Below are 24,591 nucleotides of genomic sequence, written 5' to 3'. Positions count from 1 at the left end.
TTGCTGCCCTGCTCCTGGAGGGCGTCTGCCCAGCCTTGTTCACCGAGCAGCACCCCTCCCTCCTCGGCTGAGGTTGGGACTCTTGCGAGCAGGTGACGGAAACCCAATTCAGACCAACTTGAGCAGAAAGAGGAGCCTGTTGTGAACGAAGGCGATTCAGTGATGGAAAGTCACTCGCCAAATGGTGAATTCACCACAGGTTCCATGTGCAGAATGACCAATTTGCCAAATTTACTGAATTTGCATATTTAACAAAGCTGTTCTTTGTTTACTCAATTTCTGTTGGATGGAGCGGCAGGGCTGATGAGGGCCACAGCACTTGGGGTTTTCCTGGGATCTGCAGATACTCCCTCACCCTTCAGCCTCCCTCCTGGCCCCCTGGCCTCTCCTCTCTCTGCTTGACTGGCAGCCCGGAGACTCCAGGCACAGCCACCTCTCTCTTCCTCTGTTCTGGCTATTTCCAGCTGCAGCAGTAGGTCCAGAAAACAAAGGGACAATTCCTTCAAGTGCTGTTACGAGAACAAAACCAACACTGATCACCTTCTAGAGCTTTACCAAAATCCTCAAAGGCTGCTCACTGCCACCTCTGCCAATTGAATTGCTGCAAACTATAAAGAGCCCAAAGAAATTCATTTTTGGTAAATTCACACATTTGGTAAATTCATGCACAGAGTCTGCAGGAATTAGTCATTCAGCAAACTCGATGGAAGAATACTAAATATCAAATGGAAGATAACTGCAAGAGGATTTCAGAATTTAGTAGAAACCTAAAATTCCCATAGAGAATGCTGAAATCTGGGGGGATTTTTGGCCAGTGCTTTGTGTTTCAAGACCTTGATGGGAAAGATTTTAGTGCCAGTTCTGTGACCCAGGTGCACCTGCACCACCTGACACACAGGCCGACTACTTCCGGAGATCAAGCCCTGCTAACCAGGCCAGCTGTTGGGGAGTGCTCTGTGGCCTGCTGAGCCCTTGCAAGAGCCTAATGCTTGTATGAAGGCATGCAGCAGACGGGTGGCCTGCCCTGCACACTCCAGATAAACGCCAAATATCCCTGAAAATCTGAGTGTAATCCACTTTTCTGCCATGATTCATAAAAAGGCGAAATCAGCCCAACAGCCTTGGCTTCTGTCAACCTGAACATGCTTTTGAATGCTGTGAGGAGGAACATATTCAAGGAGCATGTTCCTTGAAGCTAGGTTTTGGTAACTTTGCAAATGCAGTGAATTGGCATTGGGCAAACTGACTTTTAAATTTTATTTTTAAAAAACTGTGGCAAAAGTCCATGTAGCATAAAATTGACCCTCCCCACAGTGTCCAAGTGTGCAGTACAACATTGCCAAATGTAGGCACGATTAGTAGACTGTTTTTTGGCAAATGGGCCTGCATCAGATGACACACAAGACCTCACCATCAAACGAGGATCCACCGTGAAGACCACAATGGGGCTGGCCTCCCAGGTAAGCAGACTTAGGCCCGAGAACCTCCAGCTTCTGCCTCTCCCTGCGGATCCACATGCTGTGAGCTGTTCTCTCCACCTGTGAACAGCCCTGCCCTACCCTCTCTGGAAACAGTCACAGCTAACAAGTGTCCCCCTGCAGAGCTGGGAGAGGCAAGGGCTTGTGATCTTCTCTGCCCCAAAGACCCAAATCATGAAGATGGGAGAAGTGGTCGCCCATGGGTTGGGAGTACCTGTGGCCAGAGAGCAGAGCAGCATGAGGATCTCTGGCGGGTCCATACAGATGAGTGACAGGGAGAGGGCGGTCTCCAGGGGGCTGCTGCACCAATCAAACAACAGATGTGCCACACACAGGCTTCCCCTTATTTCACAATGTCCGCCATTTGCTCTATCCCCTGCTGATCTTCTCTCCCCAAACACAGTGGAGAATGGAGCGAGGCTTCATCAATCTCCTGCTTCCTTGCTGTCCTGAAAGCAACAACCTGGGTCCTTCCCATCTGAGGGACTTTTACTGCCAGTAACTGCAGAGTTAGTACAGATTCTATCACAGAACAAGCGGCAGGGCAGCCACACAGGCCAGGGGATCTGGTCATAGTTTTTCCCCAGGGAGATCTCAGACTTCTAGTTTTATTCCTGAAGGTGGCGTCTTTCCTCTAACCTTGCCTGCCCTTTTCTGTGGCACATGGGGGCCACAGAAGAGATATGAGCTTAAGTCCCCACATCCCTGACATGCACAGTGACTGTGCATTCTTGCTTGTGTCCAGGCTGGATGGTGCCTGTATTATTACACTTTGTCTTGCTAGGCAGTTTTATTTTTGTGCCTGTTTTCTCCCCTTTACTCCTATGATAAAGCCCAAACTTGTTGCCATGAGCTTTAATTGAGCACCTCTTTATTTTCCCAGTCCCATTTTTGGCTGGAGTCCTGTCGGCCCCACATCTCCAGCGTGCATCTCCCCTCCAAGCTTCTGCATATTCTGTTCCCATCTCTGGGGTAAACGAGCTCATTCCACACCTGAGAGCCTCTTGCCGGACTTGCAGGCCCCATTCAGTGCCCACCTGCTCCACCAGGGCTTCCCTGTCACACGGACAGGGACCCCGTTCACTCCCAAGCTGCAGGCAGAATGCTGTACCAGCCCTCTTCCCCGTGGTGTCGAGAGTCGTGGGAATGGAAAGCACCCACTGGCCCGACCCTGAATCCCTCCTGACCTGCGGAGAGTGCTCAGCATACATGTTGCATGGTGGCATGAAAAGAGAACGCCGCTCGCTGCGGATAAAAGACTTGGTTAAGCATAGTATGCTTATGTGAAACCCTGATTCCAATATAGCTGATAAGACCTGAAATAAACACATTAAGCAAGCTTTTAAAAATCCCATTAAGTGAAAGGAGTTCTATCTGACATTCAATCTAGGAGGAAATTCCAGCAGAGAGCACAGACCAGGGGATCTGATCACTGATCACCTGCTAGATTCCCGCGTGCCTCCCAGGGCTCTCTCCAGTTTAACATTTCTCATAAAGCTGAGTGCTGTGGCCTTTCAGAAAGTACTGCGGCTGTTCTGAAGGTACAATCTCCACCTGCAGAGATGTGCAAAGATGATCAACTTCCCCGCACCATGGGATTCACTCCTTCGACATGAAAGGCAACGACGAACACGTCATAAAGCAAATAAGTGTCTTTGATCTGCACAAAAAGCCCCAGAAAATCTCCTCCATCAAAGCAGGCTGCACCGAGGATGACTGGGTGCCCTTGTGTGGCCTCCGAGGGAGCTCTGTCCAAGGGCAGCCGCTTCTCAATGCAGACGGGCGAGCAGGAGACAGGAAGAGAGGGAGCGAGCGAGCGAGAGCGAGGACGTGGATAGCTTGCAGTACACCACAGCTGCTCCATCTTAACACTGTTTGATGTTGGCCCTGGCTTAGTCACACTGAGAACCTTTAAAGATATCTCTCTGTAATTTCTGGTGTATACTGGATGGATCTTAGTCTACACAAACAGGTTAAGTTCGCCACCAGGAAGCCTGCTATTTGCAGGTGAGTTTTCCTATCCAGAAACGGCAGGTGGGGCCTCCTTGTGATCTTCTTAGGGTCATTAAAAATGATTGCTTGGAGTGACCAATGGTCCCTGGGAGACAAGGATTCTTCCCAACCAGACTCCTGGCCACCGCAACCTCTCTGCTGACACTAACCCATTTCTCATCTCCTTCCCTCTATGTTTCTTTTGCACTTTACTTGGTAATAATTTTAAAAACATGGATATTTAGTGGTTTCATAAAAAAAAAAACCTACCTGTATCACTTTAGCCACTATTTGCCCTTATAAAATAGGATGTGTTTTTCTTTTTTCTTTTTCTTTTCTTTTTTTTTTTTTTTGGACAGGCAGAGTTAGTGAGAGAGAGACAGAGAAAGGTCCTCCTTCTGTTGGTTCACCCCCAAAATGGCCGCTATGGCTGGCACGCTGCACAGATCTGAAGCCAGGAGCCAGGTGCTTCCTCCTGGTCTCCCATGCGGGTGCAGGGCCCAAGGACCTGGGTCATCCTCCACTGCCTTTCCGGGCCGCAGCAGAGAGCTGGACTGGAAGAGGAGCAACCGGGACAGAATCCGGCACCCCAACCAGGACTAGAACCCGGGGTGCTGGCGCCGCAGGAGGAGAATGTGCCTATCTTATCCTGGTCATCTCCTCTGTCAGTGGCCCCGCATGGGCCGTTTATGAAGGCATAGACTCCCAGAGACTCCGAGCAGGAAGGCCTGGGTGGGATCTGCCTTTGCAATGCGCAGGCTCAGATGATTCCCCTGCAGACGTGTTGGGCAGTCTTTTGTTTCCGTGTGGCTGCGTGCTATTTCATTGCATGGAAATACGGTACTGCGCTTAGTCATGCTGATTCTGATGGACTACTCTGGTTTCTATGTGCTCACAGTTAAACACGATGCCATACAATTTGTTTTTCTCGCCCAACCTTACTTCTGCTTCTTTTGGGCAATGCTGGTCTTTACACGAAGCCACTTCAAAAAGTCTATGGAAAAAGGGAATTAAGTTCGCTTTGGTGCAAACATATTTCAAAATCCAGGTATGGTTTTCCCACAACACACCTTTTCCATGGACTTTTTAGGTCCCCACATACACTTCACTCCCAAACACCTGTGAGCCAGGTCTGTCTCACCCTCTCCCAAAACACGTGCCTCTCCTGGTATCACTGAAGAGGGCTCCCCAGGCCAATGGGAGTGCTCCCACAGCAGGGTCTTCCCCTCTCTGCAACAATCCCACTTCTCTGAGCAGTTACTGCGTCAGCAGGAGCACTTGCCCAGATTTTTGGACAATCACCCAGAGCACGTGGCTGGGCCTGTGTCCCTCACTGGAGGTCAAGCCGGGAAGGCGGATCCTGGGAGTTATTTTCTGGCCCTTCCAGTCGTGTGAGAGAGCCTCTGTGGGAGAGCTGGGCCTGCAAATAATGAGGTGAAGATGGAAGGGGGGCATCGGGACAGCGTGGGCTCCGGATCACGTCTTCCTCTTCCAAAGGACTTGTTTTCATTCTTATTTTTAACGACTTTTTTATTCATTTGAAAGAGTGAGAGTGAGAGAGAGTGAGAGAGAGAGAGAGTGATAGAGAGACAGAGACAGAGAGAGAGACAGAGAGATCTTCCATCTACTGGTTCTTTCCCCAAATGACCATAATAGCAGGGGCTGGGCCGGGCTGAAGTCAGTAGCCAAGAACTCCTTCCACGTCTCCCACTTGGGTGGCAGGGGCCCAAGCACTTGGGTCATCTCCTGTAACCTCCCAGGATGTACTGGCAGGGAGCTGGATCAGAAGCAGAGTAGCTGGGACTCGGACTGGCACTCTGATATGGTTTGCAGGCATTGGAGTGGTGGTTTAACTCTCTGCCACGACACTCACCTCCAGTGCACTTTCTGAGGTGTGTTTGTCTATCAAACACAAACGATGCGGTGGGTGTTTGGTGCAGTGATTAACAAGCAGCTTGGAATACCTGAATCCTGTAACAGAGTGCCTGGCTTTAAGTCCTGGCTCCACTCTGAGTCCAGCTTCCTGCTAATGTGCACCCTGGGAGGCAGTGATGATGGCTCAAGTAGCTGGGCACCTGTCACCCGAGTGACACCTGGATTGCATTCCTGGCCTCAGCCTAGCTTCTGCCATTCGCTCCTGGACATCTGGGGTGTGAACCAGCTGATGGGCGCCCTCTTTGTGTTTCTGTCTCTGTCAACACACACACACACACACACACACAAGTTGGCTAGGCATATGATTCTTGACCCCTAACCTCTCTTAAAAGATCCAAGAAGTTGCTTCCTTGGACCCCAGCATCATACTGCAGCAGAACAGATGACTGAGGCAACAGTAACTTGGTTTCTTTTTAGGGGAATCTCCTCCTCTGCAGGTCTGTGTGCTTAAACACACAGACACCTAAACAGCTATGCATCCTTGAAATGAAAACAGGGCATCACGCAAAGTCGGCAAGTCAGACCCTCAGACGAAGCTTGCAGTGCAGGAAGTTTTCATCCGGCACATTTTAAAGTGAGTGTAAGATGCCTTTTTGGTACGATGTGCCCTTCCTTTGTATATTGCTAAGAAAGATACTGTCCATTAGAACTGTGAGAATCCATACCTGTAAGCTGCATCCCAATTTTGGAGATACTAAAATTTCAAAACATTTGCTTTTTAGACTCCATGAAATACAGTATAATTTTGCTTGCTTTGTGTCTCTTTTTCAAGTGTGCCTATTATTTCAATGTCAATATTTTTGTTCTCAGTCCTCTACGTTCGTCAGCTTCTCTTGTTGTCCCTTGAATCTCAAACTTGTTTTCCGTATCAGCCCTACTTCCTGCCACATCAGCTGCTGGGTTCAGATCTCAATGTTGATTTAAATTCTTTAGCATCTTTTCCTACTTAAATAATTAACCACCCCTGTTTATTTCTCAGTCGTTATGCTCTTCATCTCAGTCTGTCACATAATCTTTAATCCGTGGATGTACAATCTGCATTTTTTTATTTGAAAAATTAGAGTCACAGAGAGAGAGGGAGAGAGACAGACCTTCCATCTGCTGATTCACCCACCTGATTGGCTGCAATGGCTGGGGTGGGCTAGGTGGAAGCCAAGAGCCAGGAGCTTGATCCAGGTATCCCATGTGGGTGCAGGGGCCCAAGCACTTGGGCCACCTTTGGCTGCTTTTCCCAGGCCATTAGCAGGGCTGGATGATAACTGGAGCAGCGGGAACACCAGCACCCCCATGGGATACAGGTGTCTCAGGTGGTGGCTTTACCTGTTACACCACAATGCTGGCTCTAATCTGTGCTTTCTTGAAGCAGCCCATGTCTGTAATCTGAATTTTCTATTATAATCCTCAGAAATAGGCCTTTCTGTTTTGAGTCTTGGAGTCTACGTCTTTCTGTTACTTTATCTCCGTGTGGGCTGGGCTCCTGCCTGGGGTCCGCAGGGGTGAGAGGGGCCGGTGGGGTGTCTGTGGTCCTTCCTGAGCCCAGCTGTTTGCAGGCAGAGTACCTCTCTCAGCGTTTACGCTGGAGAGCTCCCTTCCACGCACAGCTGCTGGCTGTAGTTTCAACGTCTTTTACCCACGAAACTGCTGACCTGAGCAGCAGTCCCTACAGCCTGCGCCCTCACTGACAAGGAGAGTCTGAAATTATTCTGGTTCTTTGGTTGTTAAGGAAAAGTGGGTGAAAAGCTGCAAACGTCAGCGTCCTGGTCCTGATGGCTCTTCCAGCCACAGCAAGAGAGCTCATCACTCTGTCCGCAGCCAGGGAGCGCTGCTTAGACCTGCGCCCCTGGAACTGGGTGGGAAGGGGGTCTGAGTCCCCTCCTCTGGTCCCTGAGAAGGGGCGGGGAGAGCCCTGTAGCTCAGCATCACCCCCTCAACCGTAGGCACTCCACACAGCTTCCCTGTGCCGGGCCCTGCTGGGAACGCTAGGGAATCCACGGTGGGCGGCAGAAATCAAGCATCTGCTTGCAGGGCACATGCGCTAATGGTCCAGCGGGAACACACACCGTACACGCACACAGACTGGGTCTGCCAGGCGCAGGCGGTGCTGAGGAGGGGTCGCCAGCTCCCCTCTGTGCTGCTCGGCACAGCAGGGGAAGGACGCCCTCCCGGAGGGTCCCGGGCGGTTGACAGCTCTACTTTCCCACCTCCCCACCGGAAAGCAGGGGAGGGTGTGCTGTGGCCGCTCGCTTTCCTGTCACCGTCACTCAGAAGACTTCCTTAGGGAAACTCTGAGAGGGCCCGAAGCCTCCACGGAGTACATCCAAATTTCATCAAGGGAGCCTGGGCAGGTGGCAACAGACATTATGTCACTTATATATGGGGGTGCTTTGAAAAGCTCATAGGAAAGAATTAAAAGATAAATTTATTTAGGTGCAAAGGAATTGCACCAAAAATTCTGCACCTTGCTTTTCCCTGCCGCTACTTAACCAGGTAAAGGTATAGACAGACACGTACACACACATACAAGACTATGTGTATCACAGATAACAGAGTTCCTCTCGGGAAGGGACCTGGGCTGGCTGCGTGTCGGGAGAGAGAGGGGGTAGGGACAGCCACCTGGTTTTCACTGGGAACTGTTTGCAACAAACCTGCTTTATTTATCTAATTTTCAAAGACTTGCAATTATAAAGCACATGGCAACCAGTTTTTAAGCATACTCGAAAGGGCTTTGAACTCATGATTTCCCTCTCCTGTTGAGCAAGGTGGAAAAGAACAACTTCCTAAGTGAAGAAACTCTCTCGTGGTATTTCACCACCTTGAAATAATCCCCAGTGAAGCCTCTCAGAACATCACCGCATCCCAGGAGCCCCACCTAAGGCTTCCCAGCCTGCGGCTGCAGCGCCCGCCGTGGGCCAGGCCGCCTGCCTCACAGAGGTTAGAGACATGGCGGCCATGCCGCTTGGTCTGTTCTGGTCTCAGCAGCGACTACCTGCTGGCAGCGAGCTTTTCTGCCCATCAGTGAACAGATGGTCTCACGCTGACTTCCCTGACTACAGAATCGTCAGAAACTCCGCCACGTGAAGCTGTCAAAGGACCCGTCTGCCCCGAGCAGCTGTCCAGGCATTTGCCTGTCTGCATGCTGCAAACCTCGGTCTCACCAGAGTCTTGAGCGCCGAAATTTCTGATTTTTCCTGTTCTAACGCTGTGGATCAAAGCCAGAAGTCCATGCCATCTGCTTCTTGTGTCTTTCGCACGCAGCATCTTGAATATCTGCTGTCACTGGCTGTCACTGATCTCCTGACCTGCTGTGGCTTATGTTCTCTTTAACTTGCACTCAACATATCTGGGTGACTCTTCCAGGCGGCATGGTACTGGCTGCTGGCTGCGTTTTGCTGTGGCCACGGAGGAGGACAGGTGAGGGGCCGGGGAGGTGGGGGCGGCCTCGCCGAGGCCTCTGCTCCAGGCACGCTCTGTCCACCGTGCAGTTACCCACGGTGGCCTGCTGCTGTCCTGTGCGTGCCTCCCCATCCTCTGCCCGGAGCCTGGATAGCGCTTTATGGCCCTTTATGTGTACTCCTTCATCACAGCAGTTTATAGCCTGACTAAAGCCACATCGGTGCTTCCAGAAGTTCAAGGAGCACTGAAGGTAAAGGATGTTTATTTGGATGACAAAGAGTTTGAAATCTGTGAATAATATGCATTTCCTGGAACTTTCTGAAGAGCCCTGGTTTCTTCTTGCATCATTTTTGCTCAAATGGTCGTAGGCTGCACACACCTTGCCCTTTCGCCCGGAGCAATATACTCCAGCTACAGTTTTGTACCAACACAGAATTCTCTTGACCTTGTACTGCCTGCACTCGAAATGAACAGAGGCATAGTAAAGGCCCTGAGAAGTCCTGCAGGAGAGAACCTGTCTGACTCCACTAGCACGTCCTGAGCGTACTGGGCCTGCAGCCCCGGCTGCACCGGCTGCGGCGGCTGTGTCAGGAGCTATTGGCAATGTTTCTCCTGACTGCTCCAGGCTTGAGCCAAGCTGCCTGTGAAATATTCAGAATGCCAATCTTTCGGACATACCTCCAATGTGTTAGAAAAATATGGAATGTGTGGGTGGGGACTGGGTTGAGGAGGTGAGAGAAAGAGGCTCATTTCCGCTTGGTTGGATTTAAGTTCAGGCCTCGTGTGGAAGGAAATGCCAGGACCGGCCTGGCTTTCGCTCGTGAGTGAAGATGCAGATGGGAAGAAGTTTATTTCACAGAAAAGCAATCAGATTTGTCATTTATTTTTAAGGTTTATTTAGTTATCTGGAAGGCAGAGAGAGAGAGAGAGAGAGAGAGAGAGAGAGAGAGAGAAATCTTTCACTTGCTGGTTCACTCCCCAGATGGCCACAACAGCCAGGCCAAAGCCAGGAGCTCCATCTGGGTCTCCCACACGGGTGCAGAGCCCCAGGTATCTGGGGCATAATATGCTGCCTGACCAGGTGCACTAGCAGGAAGCTGGATCAGAAGGGGAGTAGTGGGACTTGAACCAAGCCTCTGATATGGGAGGCAGGAATCCCAAGTGGTGATTTAACTGCTGCACCAAATGTCTACCCCTTAAAATTTTTAATTATTTATTTGAGAGGAAGAGAGACAGACAGAGAGAGTTAGCTTCAGCTGGGGTTGAAACCAGGCGGCAGGAGCTCCATCCAGGTCTCCCTATGGGAGGCAGGGACCCAAGTGCTTGAGCGCCACCGCGGCCTCCCAGGGTGCGCATGAGCAGAAGAGCCTTTCCTTGCTTCTCCTCGCTTTGCTTATCTTCTTTGCTGCTGATTTTCATCTTGCCCATGCTGTTTCCCCTTTGCTTTATTACTTGAAGAGATGAGGTTATCCAGGTAGGGCTGTCCTGCCGTCGCCACTCAGGCTGCGGCCTCCCATCACCCTCTCTCCAAACTGCCATGTCCTCTGCCCGAGGCCACTTCCCCAGCTTGCTCATCTCCTTCCTCCTCGCGGGGGTCAGGCAGTAGGATGGAGAAGACACTTCCTTAGGCCCCGGATGCTCTGGGTGCGAGCCCTGTGATTTCTGTTGGCAGCTGCAAATCTGCTTCTCATTTGTTCCTATTCCTTTAGGTATTTGTTTTGTTTGTGGGCTGACTTACTGGAAATGAGCTTAGAATTTTAACAAATAGTGTTTTTGACTTTTCTTAGGAAGACTAAATTATTTTCTCCTTTAATCTGGGGAACAGACGAACAGAGCTTCCTAAGACTCACCAGCCGTGCCTTCCTAGGGTACAGTTTCACGGGTGCTGATGCAGCAGCCTTTCAAAACACTCTTGGCTCTAATTTGTGGGCATTTTATTTAGGGCTTTATTACTTACTTAGTTTTTATTTTCATTTTATTTGGAAGGAAAGGGAAGATAGAGAGAGTGAACAAGCAACTGAGTGTACTCTCCTACTCCCCAACCTACTGGTTCCCTCCCCAAATACCTACAATGGCTGCTGAGACTGGGCTGGGAGCCCGAAACTCAATCCAGGTCTCCACGAGGCAGGAGGCGGGCGTCAGGAGCCAGAGTTGGGTGTTGAACCCACACAGTGCAATGTGGGATACGGAGTCTTAACCAGTAGTGTCTTAGCCTCTAGGTCAGATGTCCATCCAAAACTTTCTACTGGAAAACTACCCAGTCATAAAAAAAGAATGAAATCCTATCTTCCCCAACAAAATGGGTGCAATTGGAAGCCATGATACTTAGTGAAATAAGCCAGTCCCCAAAAAGACCAATACCACGTTTTCCCTGATCTGCGGTAACTACTAGAGTACCAAAAAAAAAATGATGTATATGAGTGAAATTGACATTTTGGGAATTATTGTTTACAGCCCTTATCTCCAATGTGGAGGAATGGTGCTTTTTTTCTTCTATTTGATGAATTCCTTACTTAGTGGAGGGTTAATCTTGTAAGTATAAAATAAACTGAAAGTATGTCATTGTAGAAATTAAAATAAGAAAGGAAGGAGGAGGGTAGGGTGGGGGTGGGAATGTCACCATGCTCCTAAATCTGTAGAATTAAATACATGAAATTTATTCACATATATATACACACACACACACTTATATATAAACTTTCCACACCACATGGGATTAGATTTTAATTTCCTTTTTATATATATGAAATTCTTTTTTGTTTTGTGTCTAGTGTTGTACTAGTCTACTAATGAAATACCCATTTTTTCAAAATTTTAACTTTTTTTCCTATCTTTGAAACATGGTTAGAATTTTACTCATGGACTTTAATTTCTCATCATTTCTCTTTAAAATTTTTGTAAAAAACAATGACTCCTATTAAAATCTCTCTATGGTATGCTTTGTAATTTTGAGCCCTTTCCTCCGAACTTTTGAGAACCGAACTTCTTGGGATATGGTACAGGGAAATCTTCTGGAAGGTAAAGAACTGGTCTGGAGTGAAATCCTTCTCACGTTTGGATTTCCACACATAATCCAGGGACAAATGAGATCACGCAGCACGTCCCCATGCTTGTAAAACACAGTGTGAATTGCAGCCTCACGGCAAAAATATGTACTTGACGGTAAAGGAAAAGGGCTGGAAAAACATCAGGTCAACCTTTCCTCCAGCAGCCAACAGCAGCGGATGCCTGCAGCTCTAAGGTGAGCTTTCAGGGAGCAGAGATGCGACCTTCCCTTTCTACTCAACCTCTGAATTCTTTAACTCTGGCATTTTGAAAGCTTTTTTTCCTCCTTTAGTTTTTGAATTTTAAAGAAACTAACACTTCTCACTCTTATTGAAGACAGGAAACATGCACTTAAAATTGCATCTCAGGATGTATTTGCTAGGAAAGGAAAGCCACTGATGGCTTCTAGGACCAGATTCACATGTTTCTGTTCCTTGTGGAAGGCGTTTATCAGCGATTAGGATTTACTAAGCAAATTTACTAAGCAAATTACTTAGATTGAGGCAAAATATTTCAATTTCCCAGGAAAAAGCTATCCTATTCATTACTACAGGCATCTGAATTAAGATAAACTGTGGCTGAAAAAAAATTAAAAAAGCAGTTCCATTCACAATAGCCACACACACAAAATACTCAGGATAAATTTAACCAAGGAAGTGACTATTCTCTAAACAATAATCACAACTCGCTGATGGAAAGCTATCCCATGCTCCATGCACTAGAAGAATTAAGACTATTAAAATGTCCAATATATACCAATCAAAACAATTTACAGTTCAATGCAGGCTCCATCAAAATACCAATGACATTCTTTAAAGAATTACAGAAAAGAATCCTAAAATTCATATGCAACCACAAAAAAAAATCCCGAATAGCCTAAGAAATTTTGGAGAAAACAAAACAAAAACAAAGCTGAAGGCATCGTAATATATGACTTCAAAACATATCACAAAGCTATAGTAACCACCATAGCATGATACTGGCATAGCAACTAACACATGGGACAACGAAATGGAGACATCAGAATGAATCCATACATCTCAGTCAGTTATTTTTTTTTTAAAAGGTGACTCTTAAAACAATATTTATTTATTTGAAAGGTAGAGTGATAGAGAGGAAGACACACACACACACACACACACACACACACACGGTGGGAGGGGAGAGAAGAGAGGAGAGGAGAGGAGAAGTGGGGAAGGGAGGGAGGGAGGGAGAGATATGTTCTGTCTGCTGGTTCACTCCCCAGATCCCAGGCCTGGGCTCAGGAGAGGCCAGGAGCTGGGAACTCCATCCTGGTCTCCCATGTGGGTGGCAGGGCTATCTTCTGTTGCTTTTCCAGGCACGTTAGCCTGAAGTGGAGTAGCTTAGACTCAAATTAGCACCCTGATAGGGGACACCAGTGTTCTAAGTGGTGGCTTAAGGCTGAGTGACAGTGCTAGCTCTGGCTGGCCAACTGATTTTTGACAAAGGTACCAAAAAATACTCTGAGAAAAGATAGTGTGTTCAATCAAGTGCTGGGAAAACTGGTTATCCATGTGCAAAAGAATGAAACTAAACCCCATCTCTCATTACACACAAAAATCAACTCAAAATAGATCAGAGATCTAAGTATAAGACTTGAATTTTTGAAACCACTAGAAGAAAAGATAGCAGAAACACTTCAAGACATTGTCAGAAACAATGAGTTTTTTGGTAAGATTCCCCCCTCCCCCAAAAAAGCAAAAATAGACAAAATAATATATCAAACTAAGAAATTTTCCATATAGCAAAAGAAACAATCAAAAGAATGAAAAGTCAACCTGGTAAATGGTTACAAACTATTACTTACAAACTTATAAACTAGTCATCCAACAAGGGACTAATATCCAGAATATATAAGGAACTCAAAAAACTCAACACCCAAAATCAAATAAACTGATTAAAAACTCAGCCAGTGAGCTGAACATACATCTTTCTAAGATATACAAATGGCCAACAAGTATATGAAAAAAGCCTAAATATCACTAATCAGAGAAATCCAAATCAGAGTCACAATGAGTTATCATCTCACTCTAGTCAGAACGGCTATTATCAAAAAGACAAAAAACAAAACAAAACAAAAAAAACCACAAAGGCTGGTGAGAAAGAGGGCCTTTTACACACTCACAGTAGGAATGTAAATTAGCATAGCCATTATGGAAAACAGTATGGATGGTCCCCAAAGACTAAAAATAGAACTGCCATATGATCCTGCAATACCAGTGCTGTGTATGCAGTCAAAGGAACAAAATCAGTTTATCAAAGAGGTACTCGCGCTGCTCCCAGGTTCACTGTAGCAGTATTCACAATAGCCAAGAGGTGGAATCACCCAAGGCATCCACCGACACAGGAATGGATAAAGAAAATGTGATATATGTATTATGTACATATTATATATTATATATAAATTATATATATTATACATATATATAAATGAAATCCTGTCATTTGTGTCCACACAGATGGAGCTGGAGGATTTTATGTTAAGTAACCCAGGCATAAAAAGACAAACACCACATGTTCTCACTCATGTGGAAGCTAAAAAAGTCGACCTCATAGGAGAAGGGAGGAGCACGGTGACCACTGGACGGGTGGTGGGGAGGGGACGGGGGCAGGGAGATACAGGGACAAAGTAAGTTCTCCTGTTCTACAGCACAACAGGGTGACTGCAACTCACAATGACGTATTGTACATTTTACAGAGAACTGGAAAAGAAGAGTTTGAAAGTTCCCAGCACAAAGAATTGACAAATATTTAAGGAGAAAGAAATCCTAATTATCCTGACTTGATCATCATGCTTGTGTACATGTATTACCATATCATACCTCAGAAATAGGTACAATTAACTAAAAAAACCTCCAGAATTATTTTAGTTGTCCATATTTCACTATGAATGAATATTAGCAAGAAAATAAGGCTGCTTATGTGAGTTTTAGACATTTAGTATAGAGATGTCGTTCCCTTCCATTTGAAACTCTGTTGTATTTTTCTTTCTTTTATGATTATTTGGAGATAGAAGGGAAACTTTCCTGAAAGGTCTGTATGCTTATTCTCATTTTTTGATAATTCCTTATATTCTACTTTTTCCCAACCAGATGACCACTGAGCATTATTTTATTTGCGGCATTTACAAGTATTTAATTACCTAAAATATCTAAAGATCCATTTTGAGCTGGAACACAAGTTCATGTTCTGTGCAGTGCACGCATCAGCACTGCAGACCCAGACATGTGGACATGTGACCCTAAACGTGTCTTTGTGTGGAGAATGAGAAGCCCATCCAAACACGAAGAAAGGGCTACCAGGGAGTACTCCGCTACTTCTGGGAACTTACGTCTTTTAGGAGAAAGAGGAACTGGACACACGTCACTTCTCAGTCACTGATTTGATGAGTGGGCTTCTCCCAGTGGCAGGGGTGGTGGGGAAGGGGAGGCAAAGACCGTGTTCCAGTGGGAGGACATCTTACCTGGGCGAGACACGCCCACCCCACATTGTCTCCAGACATTTCAACAGACAAACAGAACGCTCCTCTGCTTAAATGTACCAATTCGCTGGTTCCCAGCAACCCGCAGGGCCCGTCTCTGTGTGTACTTCTCACACCATCGTCCACCACACACTCACCCTACGACAAAGATCTCGGGACACATCCAGTTCCGCCATGCTTTTGCAGTGGTTGTTGCCTGTCTCAGGAACTCTTTCACTCATCACACACCATCCCCAGTCTGCTTCTAATTTGTTTATAGTGACAGCACACAAACTATCTGATCATAGTTGGGGCAAACGAGAGGCTGTAACAATAAGAGTGTAAAGTAGCTTTTTATCTGGTGGATTTAATTGCATTTGGATTGGCAGTGAAGAAATCACCATGAGGGGAACCTCTTACTGTTCGTTCAGCTCGAGGCTGGGAAAGTGGAGCAGCATTCCTAATCCAGAGACTCAGCCTGGATGCTAATTTTACCTTCTGTGAAACACATGACTTCACTTGTCCTTATGGAGGAAAATAACTGAATACATCGCAGTTGGCACAAAACAGGTTCAGTGACAGTTATGACTGAAGACTGCATATCATCAAAGCTTGTTTTAGTTACGAAAACCACATCTTACCTCTTGAAATGATTCACCAAGACTCCAACAAGTTCTCCAATCCGACTCTCGTGGGTGGGCTGCTTGCTGAAGAGGCACACAATGAGGTCCTTGTTGTCTTTTGTGTGGAACACGACAAGTTGGTCCTTTCCATTGGAGACACTCAGACCAGTCAACTGAAGAAAGACAACACGGGGACAACCATGAGGACGGTTTACAAAACGATGGACTGTAAGACACATGTCGAATGGTTTTGCTCAGTAATGTTGATTAATCTTCATTAAGTTTCAAGGAACAAGCAGATGGAAGGAAATTATGAAGATAAGAGCAAAAACGAATGCAGCTGTAACAGAAAAACAAGAGAGCAAAGAGGATATCTTTTTTTTTTTTTTTTGACAGGCAGAGTGGACAGTGAGAGAGAGAGAGAGAGAGAGAGAGAGAAAGGTCCTCCTTTCTGCTGTTGGTTCACCCTCCAATGGCCACCGCGGCCGGCATGCTGCGGCCGGCGCATCGCGCTGATCCGAAGCCAGGAGCCAGGTGCTTCTCCTGGTCTCCCATGGGGTGCAGGGCCCAAGCACTTGGGCCATCCTCCACTGCACTCCCTGGCCATAGCAGAGAGCTGGCCTGGAAGAGGGGCAACCGGGACAGAACCCGGCGCCCTGCCCGGGACTAGAACCTGGTGTGCCGGCGCCACAAGGCGGAGGATTAGCCTATTGAGCCACGGCGCCGGCCAGAGGATATCTTTCAAAGGATCACACAATTATTAAACTTCCAGCCCAAGAGAAGGAGAGAGGACCTTACTGCCAATATCGGGAACAGACGCGAGGCTATCCCTGCAGACTACACAAGGACTGAAAGACTAAAGAAGGCGTTGGCACTCTGGCACAGCAGCTTAAGCTGCCGCCCGCAGGGCTGATATCCCACCCAGGCGCTGGTTTGAGTCCCATTGCTCCACTTCTAATCTGGAGCTCTGATGTTCCTGGGAAAGCAGCAGAAAATGGCCCAAAAGCTTGCGTCCCTGCACTCATGTGAAAGACCTGGATGAAGCTCCTGGCTCCTGGTTTCAACCTGGCCCAACTCTGTCCTTGTGGCCATTTGGGGAGTGAAGCAGCAGATGGAAGATATTCTCTCTCTCTCTCTCTCTCATTCTCTCCCTCTCCCTCCCTCCCTCTCTCCCCCTCTTGCTCTGTAACTCTCCTTTCAAATAAATAAAATAAATCTTAAAAAAAAAAAAAGGCTCATGAAGGGGACGGGTGTTTGGGGCAGAAGCTAACACACTGCTTGGGACGTGCACCCATGTCTGAGTGCCCGAGCTGAGGTTGTGGCTCTGCTGCTGATTCCAGCTTCCTGCTAATGCACAGCCTGAGGAGCAGCGGTGACAGCTCAAGTTCTCAGGTCCTTGTCACCCATGGGGGAGATCCAGAGGGAGGTCCTGGCTTCTGGCTTCAGCCTTGCCTAGACCCAGCTGTTAAAGGTATTTGGGGAGTGAACCCTGATGCCACGAGGACAAAATGTCAGCAAATCAAATCCAGTAATGTATTAAAACAATATATCATGAATAAGTAGAGTTTATCTAAGAAATGCAAGGCTAGGTGTCGGCACTGTGGTGCAACAGGTTAATGCCCTGGCCTGCAGTGCCAGCATCCCATATGGGCACCGGTTTGAGACCCAGCTGCTCCACTTCCGATCCAGCTCTTTGCTATGGCCTGGAAAAGCAGAAGATGGCCCAAGTCTTTGGGTCCCTGCACCCACACAGGAGACCCAAAGGAGGCTCCTGGCTCCTGGCTTCGGATCGGCGCAGCTTTGGCCATTGCAGCCAACTGGGGAGTGAACCAGCAGATGGAAGATCTCTCTCTCTCTCTCTCTCTCTCTCTCTGCCTCTCCTCTCTCTATGTAACTCTGACTTTCAAATAAAATAAATCTCTAAAAAAAAAAAAGAAATGCAAAGTTATTTCAATATTCAAAAATCAATCAATATAATAACAGGTTAAAAGTGAAAACCCACACAATCACATAAACTGATGCAGAAAAAGCATTGATACAATTTGTCTTCCTTTCCTGATAAAAATTTCTCAGCAGAGGCAAGCACTGTGGTAATGTGGGCTAAGCCACCTCTTGGACACCCACATCTCATACCAGAGTGTGGCTCCAGTCCCCACTGCTTTGCTTCCAATTTCAGTTTCCTGTGAATACACATGAGAGGCTGCAGATGAGAACTCAAGCACTGAAATCCTGCCACCTATACAGGCTGCCCTGGTTGAGTTCTTGGCTGGTCTGGTACTGACTATTGTGGCCATGTGGGAGTAACCTGCTGATGGAAGATCTCTCTCTTTCATTCTGTTGCTATGCTTTTCAAGTAGCTGAAAAATAAATGAACATTTAAAAAATTTCTCAGGGCCAGCGTTGTGGCACAGTGAGTAAAGTCCCTGGCTGTGGTGCCAGCATCCTATAGGGGCGCTGGTTTGAGTCCTAACTGCTTCGCTCCCAATACAGCTCCCTGCTAGTGGGCTGAGAAAGCAGTGGAAGATGCCCCAAGTGCTTGGTCCCCTGTTCTCATGTGGGAGACCTAGATAAAGCTCCTGGCTCCTGGCTCCAGCCCAGCCCAGCCCAACCCAGCCACGGCTGTTGTGGTTATCTGGGGAGTGAATCAGCAGATGGAAGATTCTCTCTCTACCAATTTCTCTGTAACTCTTTCAAATAAATAAATAAATAAACATTGTAAAAAATTTCTTAGCAAACCAGGATTAGAAGACTTAATCTAACAAATGACACCTATGACAGCACCATAGCTAACATTGTACTTAGCAAGGACAACACTTTCTAAGACCTGCAAAAATTCCACTATTGCTGTTGCTATGCAGCCTCCTATAATGCCTCCACTAGTGCATAAGGCAGCCCAGGAAAATAAAAAGGTATACAGGTTGAGAGGGAAGTGACTGGTGCCTCTATTTTCAGATTGTACCATCATCTACATAGAAAGTCCTAATAACTCCCAGAACTAATAAATGGGTTTAGTAAGATTGTAGGACACAAGGCCAACACATAAAATTACTTCTTTATACTAGCAAAGAATGACTGGAAACAGAAACCTAATAATAAAACCATCACCAACAATTCTAAAAACAAAAATACTTAGATACAAATCTAACAAAACGTGTGTAGGAACTATATATTGAAAACTACAAAATGTTGAAGAAGTAAAATTAAAATGCTGAAGAATGGAAAAGGAAAACATGAATCAATGGGAGAAATAAAGTGTTCATGGATTGGAAAATGCAACACTGTTAAGATGCCAATTTTCCCTAAGTTGATCAGTGAGTGGCATGCACTGGCATCCCCTATGGGTGCTTGTTCAAGCCTTGGCTGCTCCTTTTCCAATCCAGCTCCCCGCAAATGCGCCTGGGAGAGCAGTGGAAGATGGCCCAAGTGCTCGGGCCCCTCTCTGCACCCACATGGGAGATCTGGATGTAGCTCCTGGCTCCTGGCTTTGGCCTGGCCCAGCTCCAGCCATTGCAGCCATTTATGGAGTGAAATTTTGGATGGAAGTGGATGAAAGACCTTCTTTCTCTGCAACTCTGCCTTTCAAATAAATAAAATAAGTCTGTAAAAAAGTTAAATATAGAATTACCAAATGACCCAGCATTCTTCCTTTTACGCATTCACCCTAAGGAAACGAAAATGTCATCAATGCAACAGCTTACACATGGCCGTTTATGACAGCTCTACTTACACTTCCCCAGACAGGAAGCAGGCAATCTGACTGTCCATCAACAGGTGAATGGATACAGAAGCTGGGAGCTATCTATACTGTAGAAGGCGGCTCTGTAGTAAGCAGGAGTGGATGAATGGCACAAGCTGTTGATAAGGGACAACACGCAGACATCTGAAAGGCATTATGTTGAATGAGAGCAGCCAGTCTGAAAAGGCGACAGGCTGCATGACCGCATTTGCTCTAGTGTCAGCGAGACCAGATGCTAAGGATGGACAGCAGCTCAGTAGTTGTCAGGACTTGGGTTTGGGAGTCCTGTGACACAGGGGCTTTTCTTTCTTTCTTTTTTCTCTTTTTTATTTGACAGAGTTAGACAGTGAGAGTGAGAGAGAGAGAGAGAGAGAGAGAGAGGGAGGGAGGGAGGGAGGTCGGTCTTCCTTCCATTGGTTCACCCTCCAAATGGCTGCCACAGCTAGAGCTGTGCCAATCTGAAGCCAGGAGCCAGGCGCTTCCTCCTGGTCTCCCACACAGGTGCAGGGCCCAAGCACTTGGGCCATCTTCCACTGCCTTCCCAAGCCACAGCAGAGAGCTGGACTGGAAGAGGAACGACCGGGACTAGAAACGGGTGCCCATATGGGATGCCAGTGTCGCAGGCGGAGAATTAACCAAGTGAGCCATGGTGCCGGTCCCTCAGGGGGCTTTTCTTACTGAGTAGTGGACCTGCTCTGTATCCTGATAGTAGCGGGGTAACACAATTCTGTACAGGAGTTGAGACTCATAGACTGGTCAATTTATTTATTATGTATATATTAAAAAAATAGAGCTCACTCCTGGCTAGTTTGGTTCCCAGATATCCTACTTTGGTCAATAAAACAGAAGCCTCAGTGAGTCCTTACTCTGTGGTTTGTTCTTCTATTGCAGAAAATACCAAAGTGCCACTATCAGGTAGGCAGGCAATGCGCAAGGAAAGGCAGCCATGGGGACACTGCACGTCGCTGGCAGCCTAGTGTGGGGATGGACGTATCAAAGTTGCTATAGGGGCTGGTGTTGCAGCATAGTGGGAAAAGCTACCACTGTGAAGCTGGCATCCCATATGCACGTTGGCTTCTGTCCCAGCTGCTCCACTTCCAATCCAACTCTCTGCTGATGGCCTGGGCAAAGCAGCGGAAGACGGCCCAAGTGCTTGGGCCCCTGTTACCCTCACGGGAGACCTGGATGAAGTTCCTAGCTCCTGACTTCAGCCTGGCCCAGTACTGGCTGTTGTGGCCCACTTGCAGAGTGAACCAGCAGATGGAAGACATTTCTCTGTCTCTCTGTAACTCAGCCTTTACATATACAAATCGTCTGAAGACGTCACCCCTCATGCTGGGGATTCACAGCTGGGTTGGTGGATTAGTGGAAGTGATACCCATCGGCCCAGTGCCGAGCGCTGAGCCAGCTGGTAGGTCTGGAAGGGCCTTTAGTCCCAGGCTCACATTCTACAGACAGGGACACGGGGTCCAGGGAGCTCAGCTGGTCTGCAGACTGATGCCTACGCTCTTCTATCACACCAGGCATTTTCAAGAATGTAAGCTGCGTAAATAAGTATTCTTGTGAGTAAGATTTCATAGGACATGAAGAATGCCAAGGTCAGAGCCTAACAGAGAAAAGGGATCGGAACTTGTTTGCCCACTCACACAGATCATGACCTTTCTGAGGCCAGGGTGAGAGACTATCGCAGTTTGCTGGCCATGCTGGATGTGCTGCACCCAGATGACTTTTAGGATTAAAGGGATAATTTCAATTTTGAAAACATTTTCTGTCTATGATGCTTCACAGTCATTTGGCTACTTCACATGTGAAACTCAAAATTGGACTTAGGTAGCACCTCACAAGGAGAGCTTGATTAAAACCTAATAAAATGAGAACTGTAGAGCCACGGCTGCCAGCGTACCCCAGGAGTGTTAGTTGTGTTGGTTCAGGGAAGCGACAGATTCAGCAATGAATGCTGACATCGCCAGGACAGAGGAGAGGGCCTGTGGCTCTCCCTTGCCACCTCCCGCCTCACCTCCTTCTCCCTGACTGGGTAGCCTGTCTGCCAGGGTAACAGTCCCTCACTGATAAACCCTAGGGGCGTGTCAGGCCCCTAGAAGCACGGGCGGGGGGGTGGGTGGGTGGGGGGAACAGCACTTAACTTTCTGTGCTCACAGGAAACAGAAGGTTAAGTCACTGATGTCGCCAAAGCGGACGGACACATCCAGAATGTCCGCATAGGTTCTGGGAGACAGGACGGTGGTGAGAGGAGCCGGGGACGTGGGCATGCCTGGGGAGTGAATCCCAATGCAGCCGCGTGATCTGAGCAAATTACTGAAGGTACTGGAGCTGAATCTGTCTCCTTTTCTTCAAACTAACAGTAACACCAGATGCCTGGTTAAGTGGTAGCAACTCTGGGGTACAAAACGATAAGCAGGGGCCAGTGTCGTGGTAAAGCCTCTGCTTGTGATGGTTGGATTTCGGCTGCTCCACTTCCCATCCAGCTCCCTGCTCATGGCTTGCGAAAGTAGCAGAGGATGGCTCAAGTGTTTGGGCCCCCGGCACCCACGTGGGAGATTTGGAGGAAGCTCCTGGCCCAGTCCTGGTTGCTGTGGCCATGTAGGGAGGGAACCCGCAGATGGCAGGTCTCTATCTCCTCCTTTCTTGAACTCCGACTTTCAAATAAATAAATAAATCTTACAAAAAAAAGATAAGCAAAGGGGCCAGTGCTGTGGAGTGGTGAGTAAAGCTACCGCCTACAACACCAGCATTGAATATTGGTGCCAATTCAAGGCCCAGCTGGCTCCACTTTTGATCCAGCTCCCTGCTGATGGTCTGGGAGAAGCAGCGGAAGATGGCGCAAGATCCTGCCACTCTTGTGGGAGACCCGAAGAAGCTCCTGGCTTTGACCTTGCCCAGCATTGGTAGTTGTGGCCATCCGGGGAGTGAACCAGCAGGTGGAAGCTCTCTCTCGCCCTTTCTCTCTGTAATTCTTTCAAAATAAGTAAATAATTTTTTTTTTTTATTTTTAAGGTAAGTAAAACCTGCCTTTGTCTTCAAGGCTTTCCCATGGTAAGAGGACAGGGCAGTAAGACACAATGACTGAGAGGAAGTGTGGTGGGCAAACTCCTGGGTTAGGAGGGGGTCACTGCCTCGGTCCCCTCTGGGCAGCTACTGCACACACACAAGCTAGCTGCTTCCTTATTACTGCTATTGACAGAGAAAGATCCACTTGCCTATCTTACAGTGGGGTGGGCGTCGTGGCACAGCGAGTTGAGCTGCGGCTTAGGACAACCATACTGGACCAGCAACCCATACTGTACCAGCTTCCAGCTAATGTGCCCGTGGAGCAGCAGATCATGACTCAAGTACTTGAGTCACTGACACCCAGGGGGAGTGCCCAGCTCTCAGCTTCCGCCTGGCCCAGCCTCAGCTGTTGCAGCCATTTGGAGAATGAACCAGTGGCTAGAAGCTCTCTGTTTCTCTGTGTCACTCTATCTTTTGAATAAACACCTTTAAAAAACAACTAATAGTAAACATGATTACAATGAAAAAGGATGTGTAACTTCCTAACCATTGATCAAACGGGAATAAATAAAGCTTGACCAATGTAGCCAGTGGAAAAAAAAGGAAAAAGCTGGGGAGCATAAAAAATGGAAAGAATTCAGGGGCCAGCCTTGTGGTACAATGGGTTAAGCTGCCGACTGTAACACCCACAGCCCATCTAAGTACCAGTTCAAGTCCTGGCTGCTTCACTTCTGATCCTGCTCCTTGCTAAGGGCCTGGGAAAACAGCAGAGGATGGCCCAGGTGCTTGGGCCTCTACATCCATGTGGGAGACCTAGACAGAGTTCATGGCTCCAGGCTTTGGCCTTGTCCAGCCTCGGTTATTATAGTCACTTTGGAAGTGAACCAGCAGATGAAAGATATCTCTCTCTCTGCACCTTTCAAATAATGGAAAAAAAAAAGGCAAAAAAAAAGTATTTGAAAAACCAAAAGGATTTAAATAACATGATTAAATTTAAGAAAAGCAAGGTTGGGGGCCGGTGCTGTCGCATAGTAGGCTGGGCTTCCACCTGCGGTGCTGCATCCCATCTGAGCATGGGTTTGAGTCTCTGCTGCTCCTCTTCCATTTCAGCTCTCTGCTAGCGGCCTGGGAAAACAGTGGAAGATGGCCCAAGTGTTTGGGTCTCTGCACCCACATGGGAGACCTGGAAGAAGCTTCTGGCTCTGCCTTTTGCCTGGTCCAGCCCCGGCCACTACAGCCATTTGGAGAGTGAACCAGTGGATGGAGGGGTCTCTCTTTCTCTTTCTATCTCCCTCCCCCCATCCCCTCTGTATATCTGACTTTCAAATAAATGAGTAAATATTTGGGGAGGGGGGAAACAGGGTTGGTTTCTGTAAGAAAAGGAAATGGGACACAACTCCTCTATTGGACAAACAAAGCTCTCAGATTAGGCAAAAAAAAAAAAAAAAATTTAACTACACAGCCAGCCCTCCACATCCAACGCTAATTCAATCAACCATGAATCAAAATTATTCAGGAAAACTTACGTCTGTACTCAATGTGAGTAGAATATTTTTGGTCATTACTCCCTAAATAATACTATTTACACAGCCTCTGTATTGAATTAGACGTAAGTAATCTAGAAATGATTGAAGTACACAGGAGGATGCGTGTGGATTACAGGCAAACGCTAACCCATCTTACACAGGGGGCCTGGAGCCAGTCTCCCAGGGACCCTCAGGGATGACTGCACTCTGTGCATAAAGACAGCACCAAAACAGAACAACGAGGGGAGACAAAAAATAAACGAATGGACAAAGGTGTCCCAGAAAAAAAGCGGGCATGCAGACAACAGCAATACAGCAGAATCCAAGGCAAAAACTACAAACTTGGTGTTTTGGCTTTGACAGGAAATGTCAC

General features: G+C 47.4%; 1 protein-coding gene across 4 annotated transcripts in view; it reads right to left on the bottom strand.

Moving 5' to 3' along the window:
- MYO1D (myosin ID) overlaps positions 1-24,591 on the bottom strand; it is a 341,376-nt gene that overhangs the window by 75,791 nt on the left and 240,994 nt on the right. For all 4 annotated transcript variants that reach the window (XM_051824625.3, XM_089317415.1, XM_089317416.1 and 1 more), the window contains one exon: positions 15,966-16,120. In XM_051824625.3, the coding sequence (XP_051680585.1) occupies positions 15,966-16,120 (155 nt within the window). The remainder of the gene's footprint in view (positions 1-15,965; positions 16,121-24,591) is intronic.

The sequence above is a fragment of the Oryctolagus cuniculus genome, chromosome 17 (genome assembly GCF_051225735.1).
Source record: "Oryctolagus cuniculus isolate XC-2025 breed Fujian yellow rabbit chromosome 17, ASM5122573v1, whole genome shotgun sequence".
NCBI classification, from domain to species: Eukaryota; Metazoa; Chordata; class Mammalia; order Lagomorpha; family Leporidae; genus Oryctolagus; species Oryctolagus cuniculus.
This window is presented reverse-complemented; position numbering and strand designations above follow the sequence as displayed.